Raw genomic sequence first — 25,496 nt, 5'->3', positions numbered from 1 at the left:
GACCATCAGGCTGACCTCATAAAATGTATCTCTTTGTTGTAATGGGACCACATTGTTTTAAACAACTTACAGTTGGGTAAGATTAAGATGCTAGGAGAATAATCCAGGTGTGTCCTGTGCCTCTAATTTCCCAGGACAGCACACTTGGCCTCACCTAATGACTGTTGCCTAAACCAGGAGTGCGCATTCACAGCCACATACTGGGGATATTCTCCTGATAATCTTTAAAATTTTATCTATGTGTTTGTGTCTATGCATGACATGTGTGGGTGTGCATGTCATAGCACATGGGTAGAAGTGAGAGGATGTCTCTGGAGCTGGTCTTATCCTTCCACCTTTAGGTGGGCTCCAGGGATTAGGCTGTTGTCACCAGGCTTGTGTGGCAAGTGCCTCTACCTGCTGAGCCATCTCCACGGCTCCTCTTGCTTGTTTTGTATTGCTGAGGGTATAAGCAAGGGAAATAGGAGTGAATTAGACGATTACCTTTGATTCCATTGGTTCATAAAACATGTGTGAACCTGCAGGTCACCTGAAGGACCTGATGGTGTCATCCCCCAGAAGGCACAGGGTGGGGGAAACACTGCTCGATCACACTGGGCAGGTCTTTCAGTCCTGAGAGCGGCCCCATGCTGATGCCAGCATCGTACCTCAGCACAGGCGTGCCCACCCACACTGTCACCGTGTTTGCTCACAGTTTCTTTCTCTGTCACCAGTCATTAGGAGAAAAGAGACCCAGGGTGTTTGCCTTGGCTGTTTCAATGGTGACAGCAGAAAACATTGCTGCAGGCTCACAGCGTATATTCCGTTCAGTGCTATTATTTTCCACCTTTGTGTGGCTAAAAACTGAAGCCTCAGAGATGAACTAAGCAATTTACTCAGAATCACAAAGCCAGGGGTCACACTGACTGTACGTATGTTGTACTCTTAACTGTCTACTGTAAAAACCTCCTGCCAGGAAACCCTAAACCCCATGATCCCTGAGAGTGGATCCCATTCCTTCCCGAGAAAGGAAAGGAACGGGATCTTCTCACAGGGCCCTCCAGAGCATCTTTTCTAGTCAGTCAAGGACAAAGAGGTAGGCACACCCAGTGCTGACCCGGCTGACACACTGGCTCCAATGTTGAATGAAGCTCAGCGTAATTAACTTATTGGTGACAGCAGAACAGAGCAGGCCCGGTGGAGCTGGCACTCGAATACTCACTGACGCGCAGAGGCCAGTCTTGTTAAAGGTCCAGTGAGGCTCCCAGCTGCAGAGGTTTGGGTCGACACAAAAGGAATTTGAAAACTGGTGGTTTCCCTCTTTGTGGAAGCCGCAACTTCCAAGGAAAGATTTGTTCTTTTTAAAACTCATTAAATCTCACTAGCATTCTATTATTAATAGCATGGGGACTTTTGTGCCAATTTAACATTTTTTTGATACTTTTAAATTGGAAGAGACCAGACCAAGTGATATTTCAGGACCGATGTTCCTCATCAAAGACGATAAGGGCAGCAAAGCTGTTTTCAATTAGGGGCAGACACACGTTGTCTTCGGCAGGACACTTCCCGCACAGTGAAATCCACCACACTTTGAAAGCTGCACTCCTTCAAAGAGAGTGTGGGCTTCATTGGAATAAATGCATGTGACAGACGGCTCTTTGTTAGACTGGAAGGATCCAGTCCTAAGAAGGTCTATTAGTTGCTCTTTGTGGGTGGAGGAAGAAGGTGAAGTCAAGTTAAATCCAGTTCTCTGTGCTACGTCCACATAGGTCATGATCTTCGGTTTATAGACTTGTGTATCCTGGCTGTATATGCCTGGTATTCCTGCCGTGAATATGCTCTGAATATTGGGTTCTCATGAGTGACTGTGGGGAGCATCTTCCCTTCCCCTTGGTCACTCCTCTCCTGCTTCTTCCTGGATTTGATCCTTTGTGAGTGTGGGATGCTCACCACTCTGCTTGCTTCTTCCTTGGCTCTACAGTTGTGCTTTCTAAGGTCCCCATCCTCTCACGACCCCCATCTCCCCTCATGGACGCACCTGTCACCTGTACTAGGAGCTTTCAGACCTGCTTCCCCAGCCCCTCCTGTCTCCCAGCTCCAGATCCATCTCAGCTACCTCATACAGGTTTCCACATGGTTGACTTGGCACCGCCCCCCGACACACACACCCAGGAAGTCTACAGGCTGACTCTGTCTGACTCAGGCAGCTTCTCTGCTGTCTGCCCCTCCTGGCCTCTTTCTGTTAAAGGCACACGTGCCTTCCAGGAGTCTCTCCTCCATTCTGACTTCTCATTCGCGCTGGTCTTTTTCTTTGACATAGCTCTGCTGTCTGCGCTTCCCTTCCTGCCACCGCCCCCAGGATGTCAGGCGTCAGTCCTCCTTCCCACTGGCTGTCTGGACTGCTCGCTCATCTCCCTGCCTCCCTCTGCTCTGCTCACTACTGCAGGCCACCTCCAGACTGTCTTGCCTCCTCACCCCGCTGATCGTGCGTCCTCCTCTCTCCTCGTAGTTGGAACGTCCTGTGGAGTCTTTTCAGCTTGTCCTTCCAGCCCTGTTGCTCCTCTACCCAGTACTCCAATCCCAGCCGTGCTGTCCATAAAGGCTCCCCAACACCGCTGCCTCTGGACTCTACCCTTTCCCTTCCCTATCATCCTCCCTTCAGCTCTTCCATTCACTCAAGCTTCAGTTCAAACTCCTCCCCTGTTGCCTGCTCCATTTTAGACCCCCTCTCTTTAGTCTCCTCTACTGAACCTGTAAGCCGGCATTTCCTGTAGAGTCTATGTTCGTGGTTTTTTTTTTTTTTCATAGCATATTTCTGAAAGGGATTTGGTTTTATTTGTTGTTGTTTGGGGTATTGGGATTTAAACTCAGGGTCTTGGGTATGTGAGAGAGAAAGAGCATGGCAGGGAGTGAGGAGAAAGAGCTTGGAGTGGGGGAGAGGGAAGAGAGAGAGAGACAAAGAAAATGGGGAGGGGAGAGAAAGAGCATGGGGGAGGGGAGAGAAGGGGAAGAGAAAGAGCCTGGGAGAGAGCAAGTGTCAAATTTGGTTCTCAGAAGCATCTAGCAGAAGTTGACTGGAGAAAGCTCTTCAAGGCAGGCAGCTGGAGTTCTTGCTGGAGAGTCCCAGTCAGAGAGGAGTATCCGAGTAAAAGAACAAATAGCTACAGGGAGAGCTAATGTCAAATCAGGTCCTCAGGACATCCAGCAGAAGCTGGCAGGGGAAGTGAGACAGTCACCTTGAGTTCCTGATTGAGCTCCCTCTCACCGAGAAGCTTTCCACGGTGGAAGCCGCAGCCCCTCTTTTCCACCACAGCTGATAACCAGTGGTAAGCGCGGCTGGAAACGCTCCCTCCACTTTCCAGCTGCCCTCAAGGGTACAGTGTTCTTCCTCTTGGTTCTCTCTCCCCTATCACAGAGTTAGGATGGCCACCCCATCCCCAGACAGGAGCCTTGGAGGACACTTTGTGGCAAACACACTTGGGTCTGAAATGGAGTGGGAGGCAACCCCACTTCAAGACCCAGCCACTGCCTCGGTGAGCTCAATGAACATATGACAACTGACCAATATAATGTGCACTGTAACATTGTTCAGGCTGTGGCTTATTTGCAAAAAAGAACCCACTTCCTACTAAGACACACTGGTAACCATAGCTGTTTTCCCAAAGAATCCTGTCTGCTGATAAACCAGCAACTCTTAAACTAGCTACTCAGTTGTATCAACCAAAAAGCTGAAGAATTATCTGTCTGGACCCCATTTAGATAGTGATGTAATTGGTCTTGAACCAGGGGCAGCCAGGTCAGGACATATATGAGCCTTCCAGGTGATTCTAACATTCAACCAATATTGAGGGGTCTTGCTTTACTTCTTGAGTGAATCTCTACATGGAAGTGAGAGCTGGTGGCTCTCACTCATTCGGAGGGGAGCATGCCCATGTATCCAGGCTCCTCGCAGGCAGCTTGATCACAAATGTCCAGAAAAATCTTAATTGTCAGCTCTGGTAGCTGTCCTGAGAACCAAAGTGCTGCTGGCCTCGTTCTGTTAACGAGGCAGGCAGGGGCGTGCCTAATGACTTCAGATCCTCTGAACCATCTGATCAGCTATTCTCTTTCAGTGTGATGAAAAATGCACAAAAGCCTATTTCCACATGGGGAAAGCCCACCTGGCCATGAAGAACTACAACAAGGTAAGTTCTTAGCGAGGTGTAAGTTAGCTCACAAGTTGGTTAGATGTTAGTCCACCTTTTAGCGTTTTCTGAAGTCTTAAGATAATACAGTTGGGAAGGATGTTGGATGAAATCCAGGACAGTCCCCCTAGTTGTGGGACTCATGTCAGCAGAATCCTCCGCTTGTACTGATTCAGCCTCCTCAGAGAAAAGACATGGACAGAAAGAAAACAAAATTTACTTGCGATCTTGTTTCTGTATGTGCACGCCCTCTACGACATCATATAATTAATCCCAGTGTCGATGACAGAGGAGGTGATGGGCTCCTAGGTCCCAAGCCGACAGAAATCACTCATAGGTTAGATCTGGGGCTAAGGAGTTGTTGGGTTGACACACATAGACTTATCCGGAATAGTGCTCTGTTTTATTTTTGTCTTTTACTGTGATCGTTTTTTATTGTGTTCATTCTCCTTTTGTTATTGTGTGTTCGTGAGCCTGATGTGGCACAGGGGTCACAGAGGACAACTCTGTGCAATTGTTTCCCTCCTTCCACCTTGACATGGATTCCAGGGACCAACTCAAGCCTCGAGTTACCAAGCTTGGGTGACAAGCTCCATCGGCTGCTGAGCCATCTATCTCTCCAGCCCTCTTGTTCATTCTTAACCCCAGTGTTCTAGAGGAGCCTTGATAAACCATGAAGACATGAGTGTTTATTTTCTTAGTTAGTTTGGGTGTTCTCTGGTGATTATGTATATATATATTTGAGTGAAACTATCTTCGCCCCCAAATCTCCCTGAACTGGTCTTTTTTTTTTTTTTCTAGAAACTTTTTATCTAACCACTTCCTCAGTAAGAGCTTGCTCTCAGGCTCTCTAGCTCAGTCTGAAGCAGCCAGTGACTGGAGCCTTCGCTACCTGATTTCGCAGCCTGTACCTCTCTAGGCTTTTTTCTTCTATCCCTGGGTCTCAGTCAACACAGTCTCCATATCTGCTGATTTCCCAACTCCCCTGGGCATAGCTGACAGGCTCTTAGTGCAAATATCAAATCTAAATTTAGCATATACATTATGATTATTTTTACCTCCAGCAGGCATGAGCCACAAAAAAAAATTCAAGACTGGGTAGTAGACATCGCAGTTTGTATTTAACAAACAAGTTTTTAAAATGAATTTTTGAAACAGTACCTGTAGTGCCACAGAACCTGAGAAGCTCAAACAAAAATATCAAAAGCTTCCGGCTCTCCCTGGCCGCCTCCTGGGCTGGGAGCAGGGGGAAGGTAAAGGGATAATGGAACCAAGCCCTAGGATGCCCCTCTTTGCCCCTAATCACCTTTACCCCTGACCACCTTTCAAGGTCTTGTTTCTGTTTTCCAGTCTAGGGAGTGTTATCAGATGATTGGAGAGATAAACCCCAAGCTGCAGACTCAGGTGAAAGGTGAGTCACTGCCAAATCCAGTTTGCTTTTGCGGAGTGCCTCCCACCCTGGTCAAGGCCACAGCCTTACCTTTCCTGCCCTGCCCTGCCCAGCCTTCAGGGTTTGCAGGCTGCGTTGCTCACCTTCCCTCTGTTCTCGTGTTCAGACTCCTCCATTTCTTTTCTTCCGTGTCATCTTCCCATAGACTTCTAGACGGCCCCAAATTTCGAAGATGGCTCGGTTTAGATTTGCCTTTGCTCCTAAACGGTTCCTTCCTGAAGAGGAGTCTGAATTATTTTTTTGCTTTGTACTTCCCATCCTTGAAATGAAGAAAGGAAGGGAGTGGGCAAGGGTGGGGGAGAGCTGTGGGGGGATCTTCTATATGGTTCTTTTCGATTGTTAGGATGTTTATTTCGCTTTCTCCTGCTTGGTTTGCTAGAATACCTAAATCAAGTCACTCTTCGAGAGAAGGCAGATCTTCAAGAGAAGGAAGCTCGTGAGTCTCTGGATTCCAGAAAGAAAACAGCAATGACGACTAGAAATCTCCTGGAGACCCTCTCCAAGCCTGACCAGACACCCTTGTTCTATGCAGGAGGCATTGAGATCCTGACAGAAATGATGACAGACTGTAAGTTAGATATGTGTGTGGTCTCATGAGTACTGTCCTTGGGAAGGCATGGGGGCCAGGGATCTGAGTCTGCGAGACAAAGATCTCCTCCCTTCTGTAAATATTGATTGAAAATCTATGCTGATATAGGTGCCAAAGAGGGTCTGGAAGGAATATAGCTCTACCTGCGCCCCATCCTCTTCAGAGAATGCATTGACTCAAACACTCATGCAGTAAACACCACACACAGCACAAGACACACATGGTTTCCAACTGCTCCACATGCCTCTATTACATACTCATACCACACACAGCCCATGTTTATATTTATGTACATATAAATATTAAATATCTGTGTGCTGAGTCTGTAAACTTTCCCTCATGTGTGTTCCACACGTCTTGCTTACATCCTCACATCCATTCTTAACACCCTGTGCCGTGTAGAAAGAGAAGAAGTGATAACTACGGGGATCGCCCCAGATGCACTTAACACCTGCTTGGAACATGAAAATCGTTTCAGAGGAAATATTTCTGTCTTGTAAGGAGGGTATGCCATTCTGTTACCAGTTCCTGTAAACACTGATGGCAGAACGTAAACAACTTTGGTTGCTCAGTGACAGGATGTCATTTGTACAAATGGATGGAGTCTGTGGTCCCGCTTTAGTGTAGACCAGAGAGGCAGCCCAGGTGACCCCCTCGACCACTTCTTAGAAACTGTGAGTTCTTCTCCAGAGCCTGGAAATGGCCTCAAAATAAACATTCGGAATCAGATGGCTTCCTGGGTTTTCCAGCTCCTGTATGCCCTCTAAAGACTGCAGAGGGATGAGTTGATCCAGCTCCTGTATGCCCTCTAAAGACTGCAGAGGGATGAGTTGAGATGCTGATATTTTCTAAGAAGTCCCTCTGACTGTGACACACTGAGCAGCTGATGGCGGTTGCATTTCTCAGCGTGTGATGGTCCAGCTATATTTTTGTGGATCACACTGGGATCTGGTGATCAGCTTGGCCATGCTGCAGCTGGGTGCCAACCTGGCAGGTCAGGATCCTTACTTGGTTCTTGTGATTTTGTTTCAGGCACAGAACGGACCTTGTTCAGAACATTTGGTGGATTCAACACCATCAGTGACCATAAGATCATAAGAAGGTAGGGATATTTGGAAAGATGCGGCACACCACACCCATCTGCGCTCTATGCGCTGCCATACAGTTTGTGAGCCTGGCAAGGGGCTGGAGATTGAAACACACAAAGACTCACAGACAAGAGACACAGGTCATCCTTGATGCCAGAATGCCCCAAGGATGCCCCCTTTTATTGTGTCCAGGGGCAGCTTATATAGGGATAGCCACACCCCAGCCAAATGCACCAGAAACCATTCCCCAGCCATCAGGAACTCCTGAGGGTCTCGTGCTCAGAGCAGCTGTAGGCACTCAGATCAGGGGAAAACAAGTTGTTTGCAAGAAATTCAGGATCTGGGGGTTCACAGCTCCCCACAGAAAGAGTCAGATGTCTATCAAGAAAAGGCAGATAGCCTTGTGTGTGAAAGCAGTTACTGGCCACACAGGCAAGGTCTCTGGACTCTCTGTCCTTATTCCTCAGTCAGCAGGGTGACCCTTGAAAGAGCACATGCTAATCACCTTGAGCTCAGAGCCTTGGGTCTTTGGCATCATGTTGCAGCTGACAGAGAGTGAGCCTGTCACAGGCCCTCTCCACACTTCCCAGTCAGACAAACAGCACTCCCACTGGTTTCCCAGCACCATTTCTAAGATTTTCATTGTCCTCATTTCTCATTCTCTGGTCATTTTAAGGAAGTATAAGCAGCTGGGTCCTGGTTGACTCCATTTAGAATTTTATCTAAAACAAGACCTACATGGAAGGGGGTGGTATGTATTTATTTCGTGTTGTGCTAGGATGATCCAGGAGGCTGAGGATCCTGGTGTGGATTTAATGTTTGCATGTCCACTCATCACTGATGGTCCTTGGCTGTCCACCCTTTTCTGTGTACCCATCCCTGCGTTTTCAGCCTTTGCCTTTGATCTGGATCTTTGAAATCAGTGACGAGCAGCCCCTAGGTTGGTGATGACCTGTGGATCTGCCTTCTTTCTTTCTTTCTTTCTTTCTTTCTTTCTTTCTTTCTTTCTTTCTTTCTTTCTTTCTTTCTCTTTCCTTCCTTCCTTCCTTTCTTTCTTCCTTCCTTCCTTCCTTCCTTTCTTTCTTCCTTCCTTTCTGTCCATCTGTCTGTCTGCCTGTCTTTTTTCCTTTGAGAGAGAGAGAGAGAGTGTGTGATCACTATGTAGTCCTGGCTGGTCACTCTGTATGTAGACCACACTGGCCTTGAACTCACAGAGACCCGCCTGCCTCTGCCTCCTAGGTGGTGGAATTAAAGGTGTGCACCACCATGTCCAACTTGGATGTGCATTAAAAAAAAAATCTCTTAACTATCCATTTGATGAGTCTGGGGGAAGAACCCAGGGAAAAGGAAAGAAGGCTAGTGCCCAGATTCCACATGCTCTCCCTGTCTTCCCCAGGTGCCTCTTCTCAGCAGGGAAAGATGCAGTTGAAGAGGTTCTCTGCGTGGCTGTTTTGAAGCTCTGGCAAGCAGTGTGTAGTGACAATGGTAAGCCCTGTTCTTCACTATTACTTGCTAACTGTACATCTCAGAAGGAAGAGCCGCATGGTTCAGTCTGGTAGTTCTCCCCAAAGGTCAGCCCTGGGCGAACTGACGTCTACATCCCATGCCTTTTCTTCCCCAAAAGTATGTGGATCCAAAAAGCAAGTTCTATACTGCATTCCCCAGGCCCCCACCTCGTCCTCTTCCTCCCTTGCTCCTCCTTCCTCCTATTTCTTCTCCTCCTAGTCCTTTTTCTCCTTATTCTCACTGCCCTCCTCCCCCTCCTCCCGCTCTGCCTCAGGACACTGGAATGGAGAGTGGGCAAGATCACTGTTGGCATAACAAGGAGTGCTTTCCCTCCCCCCCACATAACAAGGAGTGCTTTCCCTCCCCCCACATAACAAGGAGTGCTTTCCCTCCCCCCCCCACATAACAAGGAGTGCTTTCCCTCCCCCCCACATAACAAGGAGTGCTTTCCCTCCCCCTCACATAACAAGGAGTGCTTCCCCTCCCCCCACCACCGCCCGCTCCTCTCCCTGCTCTGCAGATGAATGACTTCTGCCCATGCCGTGAGCAATGGGGATCATTTCCTTTCTCATCTGTTTGAAAATACTTTGGTTTTGCTGACCACAGCACCCCTTGCAGCATCTTGAGATATATGACTACCAGCCAGCATCTTTGGATCCTGATTAGTGTCTCTTACTGAAATAGGAAAATGCCAGTCGGATTTTGTTTTGTCAACTCCTGCCTTTCTTGATACAATGTTCTCTGGAGACCATTACGTTCTTGCACAGTCTTCCCTTTGTGACTTCAATGTATATCAAGATTTTAAGTTTTTTTTCCTTCATCTCAAAGAAATGTGTTTCACAAGAGTAGATTTGCTCCTTGAGCAGGAAACACTAGAAATGAGGACAGTGACAGGGTGGAGCCTGCAGACATGTGTGTACCATACCATCTGGGCATGAGGAAGCCATCCCCTTTTATTTAGTAGATAGAAGGACAGAGAACTTAAAGGGAGCTGTAGAAAGCCAGCCTATCAGGAAGCCCAGTTACTGAACAAGATCAGTCGGTACAGTCAAGCTCCTCAATTTGTCTCAGACCCCACATTAACAACAACAGAAAGAAACAAAAACAGGTGTGGTGGCATGCTGGGAATGTGGAGACAGGTAGAGCCCCAGGGCTCGAAGGTCAGTCAGCACGGCCTAGTTGGTGATGTCCAGGTCAGTGAAGGCCATAATCAAAGAGAAAGAAAGAAAGGAAGGAAGGAAGGAAGGAAGGAAGGAAGGAAGGAAGGAAGGAAGGAAGGAAGGAAGAAAGACAGACTTGAATGATGCCTGAGTATGACATGTGAGTTATCCTCTGGCCTCTATCCATATGCACACACATACATATGTGGACATGAATGTGCGTGCACGCACACACATACACACACACCCCAAAACCAAGAATTATCAAAGTTCCTTGCTCAGGGCTGTGTGTTTGGCAAGATTCACGAAGGAAGCTGAGAAAGACAGAACTTGGTGGCTTTACTTACTCTCTGTGAGTTAGGCATAATAACCCAGATACTTTTGCTTCTGCAAGCTTTGGAGTTGCTTTAATATTTGAGAAATATTGTCACCTGGGGTCTGTACATGCTGGGTCTCAGTCTCATGAACTCTTGACATGCCCAACTCAATACACACAAGCCATTTTTTTTAAGAAGCAGAAAATGTGCAGAAGCAGAAACATGAGGATAAATCAGTGGCATATTGTTGAGTCAGAGAAAGAAGTCACTTCCAGCATATCCACAGTGACATACCTCTTTCAACAAGGTCACACCTCCTAATCCTTCCCAAACAGTTCCAACTGGGGACCAAGCATTTAAATACATGAACCTATGGGGAACACTCGCATTCAAACCACCACATCTTGAGAATCATTTCTTCCAAAAGTCAGGCAGCCAAAACCTTTAACACAGGAACCTTTGCATGTATTTCAGATTCAAACCAGGGCACCATTCCTCCCGTCTGCTCTACTGTGTTTCATTACTTATGCTCACACTCCTGCCATGCCCTGTCTCTCCCACATGCCTGCTCAGAGCACAAAGCAAGCAAAATTCAGTGTTAGGACTCTGGGAAGAGCGCACAGTCTGTTATATGTTGGAGGTGTACTTCTCCCATGATATCATAGTTCCTCAGGAAGAATACAAACGGTAGGCCTGGCCACAGTCTAAAGGCTGATGCTCTGATTATATTTCAGTTACGCCAAATACTTTTCCTTCATTCATTTCTACATTTCACCCACTGAGAAAGCTTTTATAAGAATGATAATAGTGTAACTAATCTCTGAGAGCCAGTCTCTGTCTGACACTAGGAAGCAGTGGCTCCCTGAATCCTCATTAAAAACTTTAACAGGTGGGTCATTGTTAGGGCATCACTCTGCATAGTCAGACACAGAGATTGGCCCCGGAATCCAGTTCTTATAAGTCTTTATCCTGCCTGGAAAATGTGTTAAGAATGAGCCAACTTCCTGTTATGGTGGTGGGAGACAGAACTCACTTCAGTGCCATCATGGCAGCTCCAGGCAGATTTACACCTGTGTTCTGCAGAGGAAAACCAGCGCCTGCTTGTGACCCACCCAGATATGGCCACCCTGTTGCCTTCCTTCATGACCTCCAGAGTCCTGACTATCCAGCAGCAGAGCCTGGCCCTGCTGCTGCAGCTCACCCAGACAGAGAACGGCCGGAACCAGATCATCAAGCACCTCGACCTGATCCGGTAAGCCTGTGCCAGTGGGTTCTTCCCTATGGCCCCTAGGGTCACCACTGTGTAGACAAAATCAAACTGCCCGTCCCTCCTGCTGTCGCTGGTGTGTGTTACCACCAGGCTGTCATGAGTCTTCATGAAAGAAAATAACAGAAAGAGCCTCTGAGGGAAACCCTAAAAGGAAGGTGTCCCGATGAGCTCCTGGCTGAACTCAGGCCCAGTTTCCACCCTGTTCCTCCCCTGGCTTTTCCTATGTTCTGTTTGACACTATACTGGCATTTTGTTTTGCATGTCCTTCAGCCATTTCTTAAGTGAAAGAGTATAATTTCATAAAACAAGAACATTTTCATGGGGTTTTTACAAAGACTGAAACACATGGGGTTAGTGTATGCCTGACTTCTAAAGGGATTTTCTAAAACAACTTACCTGGACCACAGTGACTTTTTCTGCTTGTTTGCTTATTACCTACTTATTTAGTGTGTATGGACAGATGTGTGTGTTGTATATCTGTGTGTGTGTGTGTGTGTGTGTGTGTATACATGTACTGAGGGGCGCATACATATGTGTGTGGATGCACTTGCATGTACAGGTGCACAAGTATATGCATGCTTGTGGAGGTCAGAGGTCAATCTTGGGTGTTGCTCCTTAGGCACCATCCACTTTGTGAGGCCATAGCCCTGTCACTAGGGCCAGAGATCTCTGGTTAGACTAAAGCAGGCCAGCTAGCAACCATCAGTGGTCTATCTGTCTCTACCTCCCTGTGCTGGGATCACAAGAGTGGCTGCCATGACCCACTTTTTCAGGCATGCTGCAGATCAGACTCAGTTCTTAGGTTCGGGTGGTAAGGTTGGAAGGGGGAAGTAGTGACTGTGAGGCTGGCCAACTAACAGCTGCCACCACTGTAAAACGACTCCCCGGCATCCATATCTGATTCTGGAAATGAGCCTAATAATGTTTTAATGATCATTTTCTCTCTCTTTAGGGTAGATTGGTGAAAGTCTTAAACTGGGACAGTAGTGAAATGATTGGCTCCGTGAGCCCATTCTCTGAATTATGATCCATCCACTGGGGCAACTGCCTGTCAAAAGAGCAGGAAATATGTCTCTGAGCAAGAGGAGGTGGAAAGGGACACAGTGTCCTCTGTAGGTAATGAGAGTGGTTAGGAGAAGTGTTTGTCACATGGCGAGGGAGCTTTCTTGTTTATGTCTCCTAAGACTAAACCAGGATGACCCTGACTGTTGTCTGCCCTTGGTGCTGTTCAGGTTCATCAGCATTCCTCTTCAGGACCAAGAAAACAGAGTTAAATTGGTGTCAGAGGAATTTGGACTAACTCCAAAGCAAATTATTTCTGATGGATGAGCGCTAGAGTACACTCTTGAGGAAGTCAAGGATTTGCAGAGACTTGAGAACACCTGAGCTTTAGACATCACCTAGCCCATCCCCGTCCAGCATGGGTGCCCCTCTGCAGTGCTCCAACCCAGTCCATGCATGCTTCCCTCTAGGGAAGACCCAACACTTTCACTGTGTCTGTTTCCTTTCCACTTGGGCCAGGCATTAAGACAGCTCAGAAACCAGAGGCCTTCCCAGCTAAGGAGGATGTGATACACCTCCCCAGGTAATCCACTTACTGCCAGAATTACCCTATGAGTTGCCTATCCCATGGCTCTCTGACCCAAGGACCACCCAGATGATGGAGTGTCTGAAGAATAAATCAAATTATGCCACTTCCCAGCACTAGGGGCCACACACTAGGCTTTTTAAGCACCCCACTTCCTATACCAATTCTTGGGTGATTCAGCCCTTCCCATAACAATCTGTTAAACACAGTCTGTCCCTTAAAAGTGAGTGCCTGCTACACTCCCAAATAGCCAACCCATAGGCTATTTCCTGTCTTGCTGTTACCACACTGCCCTGAGGCATGGTCCTTTTGACCCAGATCCTTCTTGAAACATCATATCATGGCTGTCAGGATATCATATATCCTGTAATTGGAGACTTTTCTGTCCCACCCCGTCCTGCAGTCATTTCCAAGTAAGAGACTTAGAGACTTAATAGTAATTGTAAATGTTTGGTTGGTGGCTCAGGGTTATTACTAGCTGGCTTTATATTTGTATATAGATTTAGATTAACCCATGTCTATTTATTTATTTACCACCATGTGGTACATGACTTACCAGTAGCAAGATGCTCTGGCCTCTTGCTCCTTGAGTGGATGCTGGCGTCTTCCAGACTACATCCTCCTGTATATCTGCTTGGATTTCCTGCCTGGCTCTACCCTGCCTTGCCATAGACCAAAACAGCTTTATTTATCAACCAATGAGAGCAACACATATTCACAACATACAAAAAGACATCCCACGGTACATCCTGTCCCTCCTCCCCTCTTTATAGTTCTTCCTTCATGGTTTCCTATACCAATCCATCTTGTGCCATCATGCAAGCCAGCAACTCCAGGATCCTACACTGGCTGTTTTCTTGACTTGGACTTTAAGAGACAGAAACTGCCCTCTCTTGTGGGTTAGATGGAAGAACCCACTGTTACTAGATCCTGTCTCCTTCTCTGAATAGCATACCAAATAAAATGTGATTCTTTGCCCCGTCTCTTTCACCTGGATTTCCTGTCCTCGCATGGGGCTTCCCACTACCCATTTGCCTAGGAGTTCCATAGTTGACTTTTATCACCTTCACCAAAGGAAAAAGACAGTAGCTTGCCAGTTCTTGCTTATTAGCATCTCCTGGGTCATTCTTGGTATTCTCCTCCTCCGTCTCTTGTCATTCCTTCTCAGTCTTTTAATACCTTCTCCTTTATAATAGCAACTCTCATCCTGCCACTGCCACAGCCCAGTTCCATGACCTTTCTTGTCAGGACAACCACACATCTCACTGGTGGGATTCTCTGTCCACCTGTCCTACCTTCTCCAATCTGGCCTCCATTAAGCCAGCCAAAAGATGTTTCTAAAATCCACATTGGTCCTGTTGTTTTCCTCTTTAAAATTCTAAAGCGACTCTCCATTGCCATAAGACTATCTTTAACTCATGAGAGACAGTGTCTAGAAGTCACCTGGGGCTTGGCGAAAGGGCAGCCTCCCAGAGATTTGAAGTTTAGAGTTGTCTAGGAATCTGTGCCCCACCCTACCCCTACCGCTATCATCCAGAAGGCCACCTACCCATCACACTTTGGAGAAGGTGAACCTTGGGGGTTGAATCCAAACTTTGTCGACGACTCTAGAAGACCCATCATAAACTGGACTTCGTCTAGTTCCCTCACCTCCCTGCTCCCTATTCGTCTGCATCTAAGAACTAATGGTAATGAGCTACTAGATGTCCCCAGAGATGTCTCATGTTCTGAGAGTACCTCAGGGCGTTTGTCTGACATGTTCTGTCCTGTCTCCATGTGTCTGACACTGGCCCACAAGCTTGCTAATGCCAGAACGGTGTCAGTTTAGCACGATTGGTTGAATGAATACATAATAGTAACTATCACTGTTCTCTGAAGACGGAGCTAAGAGATCATCTCTGTGGCAGCAGCTTTTCATCTCCTGCCCCGTACAACTCCTGATGGGTAGACTCTACCCAACAGCATGAGTCTGTTCTAGCACATTCCTAATGCTTTCCTTCCTTGTACGTGTGTCACTGTAGACCAGGAACTAGGTGTTGAGCACAGTAGGTAGCATGCCAGAGATGCTCAATTTCCTGGAGGGGACTCACGTCTTTCACATCTGGTGTTCTAACGGTGAGTCCTCTAAGGCAGCTTGAGGTTTCATAGCTTTTTCTGGCAACTGAACTGGACTGCTTTCCCGGGCTCTCTTTACAATTGTCTCAAAACACTCGAATCGTTTCTGCGTGAATCAGTAACCAGTGAGTCTTCCAGCTCCGCTCCTCACTTATAATCTCCAGCTCTCAGTAGCTAACTCCATTAAACCCTAAATTCAGCAGCCAATCAGGATCTTGTGAAATAGTTATTCCATCACCTGCCTTATTGGGGCCCTACCACTTTAGTTATGAACCAATTAGTAAGTGTGCCATGGAGATGTCATCCACGTTAATAAACTTGACCGAGACACAGCCACAGGGCAGAGCTCCAAAAACTCCCTCCTTCCAAGCTGCTGTCTGATAATTGGCGAACTTACATTACAAGTGTTCAGCAACCTGAGAATTCATAAGGAGTGCTGCAGCCATCCTGAAGGATGGTGTCCACAGGTGGGTCAGGACCCGGGTCTCCTGGCTGGGCACAGTCGGTTCATTCTTTAGCTTTTTTCCCCAGATGCCAAGGCTTTACTGGACTCCTTACAAGAGTACCTTATTGGAGACTCTGGATTTGAAGATGGCCCATTCAGAGTTATGTGTGTTGTTGTTTTTAATGGCTCTTTGCAGACTGTGTGAAGCACTGCTGTCGTTTCTGGACTTCTCAGACAAGAAGGCCAATACAGCCATCGGGCTACTCACAGATTTGACTCTAGAAGAAAGGTAATTGTTTGATTTGGTTTCTAAAGATTGACAATTCTTCGACCCATGTTAAGCTTTGTGGTTTTTGAAAAATGCCACCATCACAGAGACTAGACAAATCTCCGGATGAGTGTTACAATTTGCACTGAGCGAGGACCCCGATGGCTTCCAGATGGCAATGGTAATCCACTCTCAGCCCAGCCCCTCCAGGTGGAGGGTGACCCAGTCCTCAGCGGGCTTGGAGGCCATGACACACAGTCATCCTTTCATTCTATCAGTTCTGCGTCTGTGGATTCAGTCAACCACTGTTCAAAAGTACTTCTAAAAGTCTCTGTACTGAACATGCCCTTTCCTTATCATTCCCTAACCAATGCATAATGGGTATTTACATAGCACTTCACATTGCTTCAGAACCATAGCTACAAATGCTGAGACATGGCTCAGAATTTCCAGGGGGTTATAATAGGTTATGCAAGTACTGTATCATTCTGTGGAAGGAACCTGGGCAATGGCACAGCTTTGTATTTGTAGGGTCCTTGGGACCAATCTCATGCAGACACCAGGAGGATGGCTACTAAAAACAGTGCTTCTTGCAGTGAGATGCTGGCTGTGGCTCAGGGAAGCTTCCCACCTCTTGGCCAGTGCCTGGGGCATAATAACTGCCAGGAAATTTGTGTTGAATGAATATAAGTGATCAAGCAGAGGACAAGGAACTGGGAAACGTAACCTCCTCTTTGGTTGCCAGTAATACTGAATAGCTAGTAATCTCTTCCTGCCTGTTTGTTTTGGTTTTAGCTGCTGGGGAAAGATGATAAATATCCTGGAGTTTTAAGAAGTGTTATAAATTCTTAAGTCATTCCTTATGAGCTTTGAAAACATTCGTTGCACCCATTGTGAGTCTTGCCTGGAACGAATCAGGGAGGAACAAACTAATATGGTGGGTCAGCTGGGGGGAGGGGTGGCTGGGAGCATAGCACGTGACACCAGCACATGGTGATGTCTGTCTGGGCCTGCTCAGCGGCTGTGATGAGTCAACATGTGTTCCCTGTTCCCTCCTGCAATGGGCACATGGAACACACAAATCCAGAGCAGAAAGAAGGGTTGCAGTCAATTTGTCAGAGCCAGGGAGTTCCAGCTACTTCTGCTTACAAGAGCTGGTGCCCGAGACCTGCTGTCTGACATCAAAGATTATTCTCTAGGCTTAGAAAACACAAGTCACGTGATAATTTTAGGCACACAGAGCAAATCATAAGTGCATACCGGATGTCACGTAGGCCCTGTCTGTAGCTCTCCGAGACGCTGCCTGAGATGACAGCCTCGAGGCATACTTTGTGTCATTACCTTAGCCGATGTTGTCCCCACAGATTCCAAGTCTGGTTCCAGGCCAACCTTCCAGGTGTCCTGCCCGCACTCACAGGTGTTCTGGTGAGCAAACCCCAGTCCTCTCCACTATGGCAGGCACTTCTTTGCCAGGACAGAGCCGCCGAAACATGATTTACATCCCAGCACCCTTGCAGTCTCTAAGCTTGATTAGTCATTTATCCACAGCTGGGGTTTACACAGCTCTCCGTTGTGAAAAGAACTCAACCACTGCAGACAGGACAAACAGCAGTGGCCACAGGGCAGGACTGGCTGCAAAGGGGAGAGATGCTCCATGTGGGTTGTGTCTTACCTGATGGTAGCAAGAGATCAGCTCTCTACCAGAGCCCTCCTTAGCACAAAGTAGTATCTTCAGGAAAGGGTGTGACTCTGTCCCCTGGGAGGAAATCACCCCATCAGGACAAGGGTAGCCATGTGAGGAATGAAGCAAGGGCTCTCCTGGGGGAGCATGCTGTGTGAGGGGAGCCACTGTGTGTGGGATACGAGGAGACCCCAGGGGAACATAACCACACCCCAACATTTTGCAGCTGGTTGGTGTAGAAGCCAAGCTTGTGACGCCATCATGTGACCAGGGTGACTCCATTAATGTCACTGTGTGACAGTAGGCTAGGTGTCTGATTCCTAGCCTTTTGGTGAGCAAGAGACACATCTAGAAAGGCCTATGGCATTATTTATCTGCTGTCTGTGACGTCACTGTCTCTGAATTCATTTGTAGAAGCGAGAGCCCAAGTTAACCAACCCCTCAGCCCTCTGCCAATGCATTGCCCTGATGGGAAACGTCAGTGCTGAGCCTACTGCCCGAGGACACATGATAGCCTGTGAAGAATTTGGGGATGCCTGTTTGGAACTCCTGGTATCACAGCCTTTCTATTTCAACTTGATTTCCCATCCTCCAGTGATGCACTGACTTCTTATAATTATTCTGTTTCCCAGGACCTAGGGACCATTTGACTTATGGCTGCTATAGCTATAGGCTTGTTTGGGGAGGTGGTGGCCTCCAAAATCCTCTAGATTAAGTCTCCCTGACGCTAGAGTAATTTTGAAGTTTTTCTGATGGAGCTGGTCACCCATTTCTACAGCCCAGTTTTCAGTGCAAGCCCAAGGCCCACTGAGCCAGAGTACTATAGCCAAGGTGCCCAAGACACCTTCTATTTCTCCTAAACGGATACTAATTCCTAATGTCTGCACTTCCACCATTCCGTCAAGTCCAAGTATTGACAATACAGGGGCCATGTGTGTCTCAAGACACTTGTCTAAGGGAAGAGATGGCCACGAAAAGCTGCAAAGCAGCAAGAAGGTTGATGATCTTGTTTTGTTTCCAGGACAAGTGTGAGGAGGAGATGAACCTGTTCAGAGAGGTTTCATATACTCTCCTTGGACTCATCATGAACTTGTGTCTTGAGGGTCCCTTCCTCTCTGAGGTACAGTGTTCTTGTCACCCTCCCTGGAGCCCTGGGACAGGCATGTTGTGTTTGTTGGCTCATTCATGTATTCATGAAGTGAACAGAAGCATGTAGCCCAGAACTGTCACAGTCTAGGAATATGGAGGGCTGGAGGGATGCTCTGTTGCTCTACTGAGGGCAAGAGTCACTCTCGTCTTCATTCAGAAAGCTGTCCACATGCACAGAACAGCCCCTGCCAGTGCTACATTTCAAGAGTCAAATAAACTGTGTCCTCTGCTATGGAATCACTGTCCAGAATTAGAGGAGCCACATATAGGAGCAATAAAAGAAGCCCCTGTAAGAGAAACAGGGACATGAATATTGTGGTTTCAAGAGGGAGTAATTGACTCTGTTTGATTGCTTGGAAGACACTCTCCAGAAGATTCTATTTGAGCTATAAAAATGCCTCCCCACTTCCCCGTGTTTATAGATGTGGGCGGTGCAGATGAGCCGGAAGTGCCTGTCTCTACTGAACAGCCAGGATGGAGGAATCCTGACAGTAAGTTTCTCTAGCGAGCGGACTAACAGTTTCCTGTTCTAGTGCTGTTTTCATATTAATAGGTCTTACCCTATTTGCAGTCACCATCTTTGAAGTCTCTGTAACTCTGAGGTACAGTGTGGATGAACTCCTCAAAGCCATGCCCACAAACACACAGATGACAAATTCTGCCTTCAGTTTGAGAGGATTTGGTGACTGCTTCCCATATATGTACACGTAAACCTTGCAGAATCCAGAAACCCACATTAAGAATGTCTTGACTGTGTGGTCTAGAATCCAACCGTTGAATGCAATCTTTATTATATTTCAAGAGCTCCTTCAGCGGCATGTGCCAGAATGATTCCTTAATTCTCTTCTAACACTTGGCTGAGCAAACCGAAGACAGTCCCGTGGGCAGGGCAGTGCACATGAAGAAGAGTGTTTGCTTGATTCTGGAGGCCTTTGGGTGCCATCTTAGGGCACACTCTTCACTTACTCATGTTTCTGTCAGTGCGGGACCTAAAGCCTGGACAGACAAGGTGACATTCAGGACAGGTGTCAGAAAACAGCCCCTTAAAAATTGCAGGCAGAGGGATTGGCTTCCGACCTCCCCAAGTTGTCCTCTGACCTGACCTCCATGCGAGCATTGTGGCAGGCAGGCACACACACACATGCACTCATACACACAAAAAACACATGCACTCATACACACAAAAAACACATGCACTCATACACACAAAAAACACATGCACTCATACACACAAAAACAAACACAGAAACGCACACTAACACACACACATACACTCACACACATATAAACAACCCACACACAATAATAAATAATTATAATTTTAAGATTTTTAAAATGAAACAAGAGCTGGGAAATAAAGCAAATGAAGTCTCCCAGGAAGTTGAACCAAAAACCAGAGACTTGGAAAGATAAAGATAAATGAAAACTGGAAACTCCAAAGTTTGGTCCTGAAAGTAGAGCATTTCTAGGGAGGACCCTACTGATGCTGAGGACTGGGAGGCACCCTGAAAGGACTGATTCTCAAAGTACAGACCCAGGATAAAGCTGAACTGCTTTGGGTCTCTGTTCAAGGAAGCAGTATTTCCAGGCCTTTGAACTGCCTACGTGGCAGGTTTATTTAAAAAGGACTATGTTTGCTGTGTGTTCCTTGGTCATTACATTATTCAAAAATCAAGGAATTATTTTATTTTATTTTATTATTATTACTATTATTATTATTTGCCTAACCAAACTCCTCCCCATTAACCTTTAAAGGTCATCAGCATTTCTGGAAGAGGTGTTTAATCATCCCCTCTGTGTCCCCTCAGAGAGCGGCAGGCGTTCTAAGCCGGACCCTCTGCTCCTCACTAACCATCGTGGAGGAGGCGCTGGCAGCAGGTGTGGTGAAGAAGATGATTAAATTCCTGCAGGTAAAGTAACCCGACTGCTTACACCTCCTTGAATGTCCTGAGACACCGTTCAACATCAGGCGAGCAGGATGAAGGTGGGCTTTGTTCAGTTAACGTGTCGAGATGTTCTCCCCGCTGGACTAGTGAGCCTCTTCTGCCTGTCCGCCTGGACAGTGCCCTGGACAGCAACAAAGACGGTTGAATGAATAAGCAAATTGTTCTTTAGCTACAGTGAGGAAAATTGCTTGCCCTCCAAGCCCAGCTTCAAAACACAGTCTCTGTCCTTGAGCAAGGTGCTTTGAATGCCTTTCTGCAAGGCTTCTTGGGCCACTTATTTTGTTCCCGGACTCCCGGTAGCTTCTGTCCTTATCTGGAGTGTGTTGGTTGTAACTCCGTTTGTGAACTACGGAGGCTGCAGAGTTGTCGTGTGACCAAAGGATGTTGGAATTTCCTGAATGAATTGAGGGTAGTGAATCCAAGAGAGGAACTAGATTCACCTGGGAAGGCAGAGCAAATTATCAGGCGGCTGCTGCCTCTAGATACCACTTGAGCTCTGCCAGGTAGTGCTGCAAGAATACAAAACCTTGGGCTGAGCAGGGCAGGAAGCAAACTTTACAGTGGACAAGATGCTGCCAGGCTAGGGCAGATGACAAGGGGGCAGAAGGGAGGAGCTCAGTTAAAACTGACACTTGATCACTACCTGTCATTGTTGCTACAACTTTTGGCACTATGCCAGAGACTGCTGAATGCATGCACACACGTCCACACACATCCTGAAGACCCTGATATTGAGGGTTACGATTGCATAATCATTACCTCTCATAATGGTCTTGATTAACAAGTCTTCATAAAGACTGTCAACCCTTATTCTCCAGAGACCAAGGGACCCAGGAGGGTCATTTGCTTCCCTTTGGGGAAACATCTGCTCTTAAACAGCAGATGTTTATATACAAATCACTGTTATTTATCTAAACAGTCTCTCATACCCCCACCAGTGGTGTCAGGTGTACCGGGGACAGGCCTGCATTCCTACCTGGGGAACGGGGCTAGGTTTACAGATGGGTACAAGAGACACTCTATCCTTGCTCATCTAGGAAGCACATGCCATTGCTTCATCTAATTATCTCACAGAAGCCAAGAAGGCCCCTGGCACTATTATGATGATTGCTGAGGTGTTTAGGAAAGAATGGTTATCACCTTGATTTTGCTTTTCTGTTCTGAAATGCAGGCAGGAGGCCAGACCGCGTCCCGTTACGCCATAAAGACACTGGCCGTTTGCACAAACAACTGTCATTCAGCTCGGGAAGAAGTAACGAGACTTGATAAAAGTAAGTGACAGTTTGGTTAAGGGAGCCCACGCCTCAGTGGGGGACCCACCCTGGAAGCTGCAGAGAGAACCCAGGCTGAGGAGGGAGGAGAGACTAGGCAGCATCACTCCCTTGTAGTGTTTACACAACTGGATGTCAGTTCATCTCCCGTCACAAAGTGTTCCATTGACCTTTGGCTGCGCTTGGGTAAAATGCCAGGCATCTCAAAGATCACAGGGCAGAAGTAGGATAGCTCCCTCCTCTCCCCCCATCTTAACCTGGAATTGTTTCTATAGTGATGCTTGAACTGACCTAGCACCAGCTCTCCTCCTTCGTGGATAGAGGGGGAAACAAAGCACCTTCAGCCATCAGAGAACAGTGGGAATTGTGGCTCTGAGCTCAGCTTAATTCATTAAGAAGGCTTCAACAAGTTAATCTGGAGGGTGCTGGATGTCTCTCCATTCATAAGATGGATGCGGAGGCTGCAGAGTTACCATGTGACCAAAGAATGTTCTGCTCTAATTTCCTGTGATATGACTTAAGTCCTAAATCCTCTTCAGTTTTCATAGAAGGGGGCTCCCAGCAGAGAAAGCCTCCTAATGTCCTTCACACCTCCTCACTGTACCCTGAAGGGGACTAACCTGATAGGGCAAACCTTCCTTTTGAAAAGATACTTTGCCTCTCGGTCAGGCTGGCAGGTGACAGAGAGTGTGACTCACCATGAGAACAGACTCTTCTGACACTCAAATCCATTTTTAAGATAGTCTCATTGGTAGCTCTAGCTAGCCTGGGACTTGTCATGTGGACCATGCTGGCCTCGAACTCACAGAAAACTACTTATCTCCACCCCCCGAGTGCTGGGATTAAACCACCACTCAGGTTACAAAAACCCTTTTTATACCTGAGAGCACGGACACAGGGAGAGAGCTCATCTGTTCCCAGGTTTCTAGAGAAGCTTGCCATCTACCCCTTCAGCCTCTCGTGCCCCCTCATCAGCCCTTTTAGGCTGTCCATTGGAACTGCTCCTTGTGGCCATATTTTCCTGTAGAGTTCACCATTTTGATATCGCTGCTTGACTCAGAGGATGAAATACTGGTGGGCAACTCTGCCCTCTGCCTTGGCAACTGCATGGAGGTGCCCAATGCTGCCTCATCCCTGCTGAAGACGGACATCGTGAAAGTGTTGTTGAAACTGGCAGGCAGCGACTCCCAGATGACAGGCGTGCAGCTGAATGCAGGCATTGCTCTGGGGAAGCTATGCACAGCCGAGCCCAGGTTTGTGGTGGTCACCATTGACCCAGGTCACCCATGTGGTGGTCACATCTTGGAAAGAGTGGGGCAAGCTTAGCACTGTGAAGAGCTCCATGTGAGTACCTCCTGCCTTCTCCATGGATGGGGGCTACCCCATGCCTATAGGGGCCCCCATGAGCTGAGTCTCTGGAAGAAGGGTCCTCTGGGGGAAGCACAACCTCCAGCCTGAGAAGTGGAATGCATTTGACAGGACTTGGTCGCATGCATATGGTCACTGTCTTCTTGCTGTTCCCTCCTCCTCCAACCTGCTCCATTTTGCTTAGCCCTCCTTTTTCCTCTCTTACACGTTCCATCTCTTTTCTCTTCCTCTGTTATTCAGATTTCTACTGTGACAGAAAGTCCACTTAAAAAAAGGTTTCCTTTAGCTTAAGGCCTCAAAGGCTTTAGTCTCTGGTTCCTTGTTGCTTTGGGGCTGTTAGCAGCGCAGTGTCTGGTATCGGGTGCATGCGCTAGAGGGGAGCTCTTAACTCACTTCATGGTGACCGAGATGCCAAGAAGGACACAGGAAGTACCCAGTTCCCTGACTGTGACCTAAATTCCTCCCACTAAACCCAATATACTAAAGGTTCTATCATCCACATGAACTGGGATCAAGGCCTTAGCATGTGGATATTGGGAGAACATTTAATATCCAGGCTATAACATATCCTGTCTTTGCCTTGCCCCCGCTTCTCTCTCTGTCTCTCTGTCTCTCTCTCTCTCTGTCTCTGTCTCTCTTTCCCTCTCCCTCCTTCTCTCTCTCCCTCTTCTCTCCTCCTCTTCTCTCTGTCTTTCTCTCTTTCTCCATTCCCCATTCCTTCCTTCCTTTTCTCCTTCTTTTTTCCCTAGTTGGCATGAAACTCGCTTTATAGCTCAGGTTGATCACAATCCCCCCGCCTCTACCTCACTAATGCCTGAGATTATGGGTATGCACTACCATACACAGCTTCTCATCTCTGTCTTTACTTTTCTAGAACAAACTCCTATTTTTTTGCTGATTGATTGCCTGGTTGATTGATTAACTTGGGACTAAGCAAACAGAGGACTGTCAGCGTGGGTAACAGTCTCCTGCTGGAGACAGAGCTGCATGACAGCACTCTGATGCCCCCCGCAAGGGGCTTGCAGTTGAACTCTGCTTCCTGTTCTGGATCTGTTATGTGCTTCATCACCCAGAGTGCATGTTTTGGGGTGTTGCCCTGCAGCCGTGCCATGATCCCTTGGATAGAAGTGGGGGAGACCTTGAGGACAGGCTTGAACACTGCTCCTGCCTTACAACTGCACACCTCTCTTTCCTGTCCCCCACCTCCCAGAAAATGAGGGTTTGGATGACACTGAAAATACTTTCAAACGCTCCCTGATTGATCAAGTGGAAGAAAAAGATAAAAATCTGTCTTCCACAGAAAGCAAAACACATTAGCTATCCTGAGTTCAAAGTGGCAACCTGCTGGGGTGGGATAGAGGGGTTTCCCAAGAGCACAGCTTCATCTGAGCAGCCTGTCACACCTGACACTCCAGAAGAGTGTCTCCAGTTTTATGTAGGTTCCCCCAGAGCCCAACTTATCCTCTTTGATCTTTAGGGCTCCCCTGTGCCACCATCACTTCCCCCTTTTACCGAGAGTGCTATGGCCCGTGTTTGTGGCCAGCCTCAATCTGCAGAGGAAACTGTGAAACATGACACGTGTCTATCTGAGTTTTGTGTCCTGATTACCACAGGTTTGCTCCCCAACTTCGAGAGCTTCATGGACTAGAAATTCTCAACTCTACAATGAAATACATGAATGATTCCTGAGGGGCACGGTGCCTTGCACAGTCTGTGAACATGCAACCGTGTGTCAGGGGTCATTGCTCTGCTAATAAAGTCTTTCTAAGTACCCACTCCAGAGTGTGATGTCTGCTGGGTTTCCACCAGGAAGAAGAGAGAGGGTGGCTACCGCAGTAGAAGTTGCTGCTGCTCACTCTAGTGCCCTTCACTGATGCTCTGAGCTGCTCCTTCGTTTTCTACTGAGACCAGAAACCAGCCAACCAAAAGCCTCATTTCTCAGATGCCCTTGCAGTAGCACCACTAGCCGAGCACTAGATCCTGAGGAAAACATTAGGCGTATTTTGCAATGGCACTTCAGCATCTGCCTGCAGCTCTCAGACCATTAAGAGACTGGTGGCAGCACCAGGCTGATGTGACAATAGCTCCCTGATTCCCAGTTGCAGCTGTGGCATGAGCGTTC

General features: G+C 47.4%; 1 protein-coding gene across 3 annotated transcripts in view; it reads left to right on the top strand.

The window, feature by feature from the left end:
- Ttc12 (tetratricopeptide repeat domain 12) overlaps positions 1-25,149 on the top strand; it is a 39,887-nt gene extending 14,738 nt beyond the window's left edge. For all 3 annotated transcript variants that reach the window (XM_087905632.1, XM_087905633.1, XM_087905634.1), the window contains exons 8-22: positions 4,092-4,163; positions 5,514-5,574; positions 5,993-6,181; positions 7,235-7,304; positions 8,687-8,775; positions 11,357-11,525; positions 15,888-15,980; positions 17,324-17,384; positions 18,055-18,192; positions 18,662-18,760; positions 19,212-19,280; positions 20,598-20,699; positions 21,907-22,006; positions 23,034-23,259; positions 24,988-25,149. In XM_087905632.1, coding sequence (XP_087761758.1) covers positions 4,092-4,163; positions 5,514-5,574; positions 5,993-6,181; positions 7,235-7,304; positions 8,687-8,775; positions 11,357-11,525; positions 15,888-15,980; positions 17,324-17,384; positions 18,055-18,192; positions 18,662-18,760; positions 19,212-19,280; positions 20,598-20,699; positions 21,907-22,006; positions 23,034-23,259; positions 24,988-25,063 — 1,614 coding nt within the window. In that variant the 3' untranslated portion in view covers positions 25,064-25,149. The remainder of the gene's footprint in view (positions 1-4,091; positions 4,164-5,513; positions 5,575-5,992; positions 6,182-7,234; positions 7,305-8,686; positions 8,776-11,356; positions 11,526-15,887; positions 15,981-17,323; positions 17,385-18,054; positions 18,193-18,661; positions 18,761-19,211; positions 19,281-20,597; positions 20,700-21,906; positions 22,007-23,033; positions 23,260-24,987) is intronic.
- The last annotated feature ends 347 nt before the right edge of the window (positions 25,150-25,496 follow it).

This window comes from Myodes glareolus, chromosome 4 (genome assembly GCF_982192425.1).
Source record: "Myodes glareolus chromosome 4, mMyoGla1.1, whole genome shotgun sequence".
Classification (NCBI taxonomy): domain Eukaryota; kingdom Metazoa; phylum Chordata; class Mammalia; order Rodentia; family Cricetidae; genus Myodes; species Myodes glareolus.
This window is presented reverse-complemented; position numbering and strand designations above follow the sequence as displayed.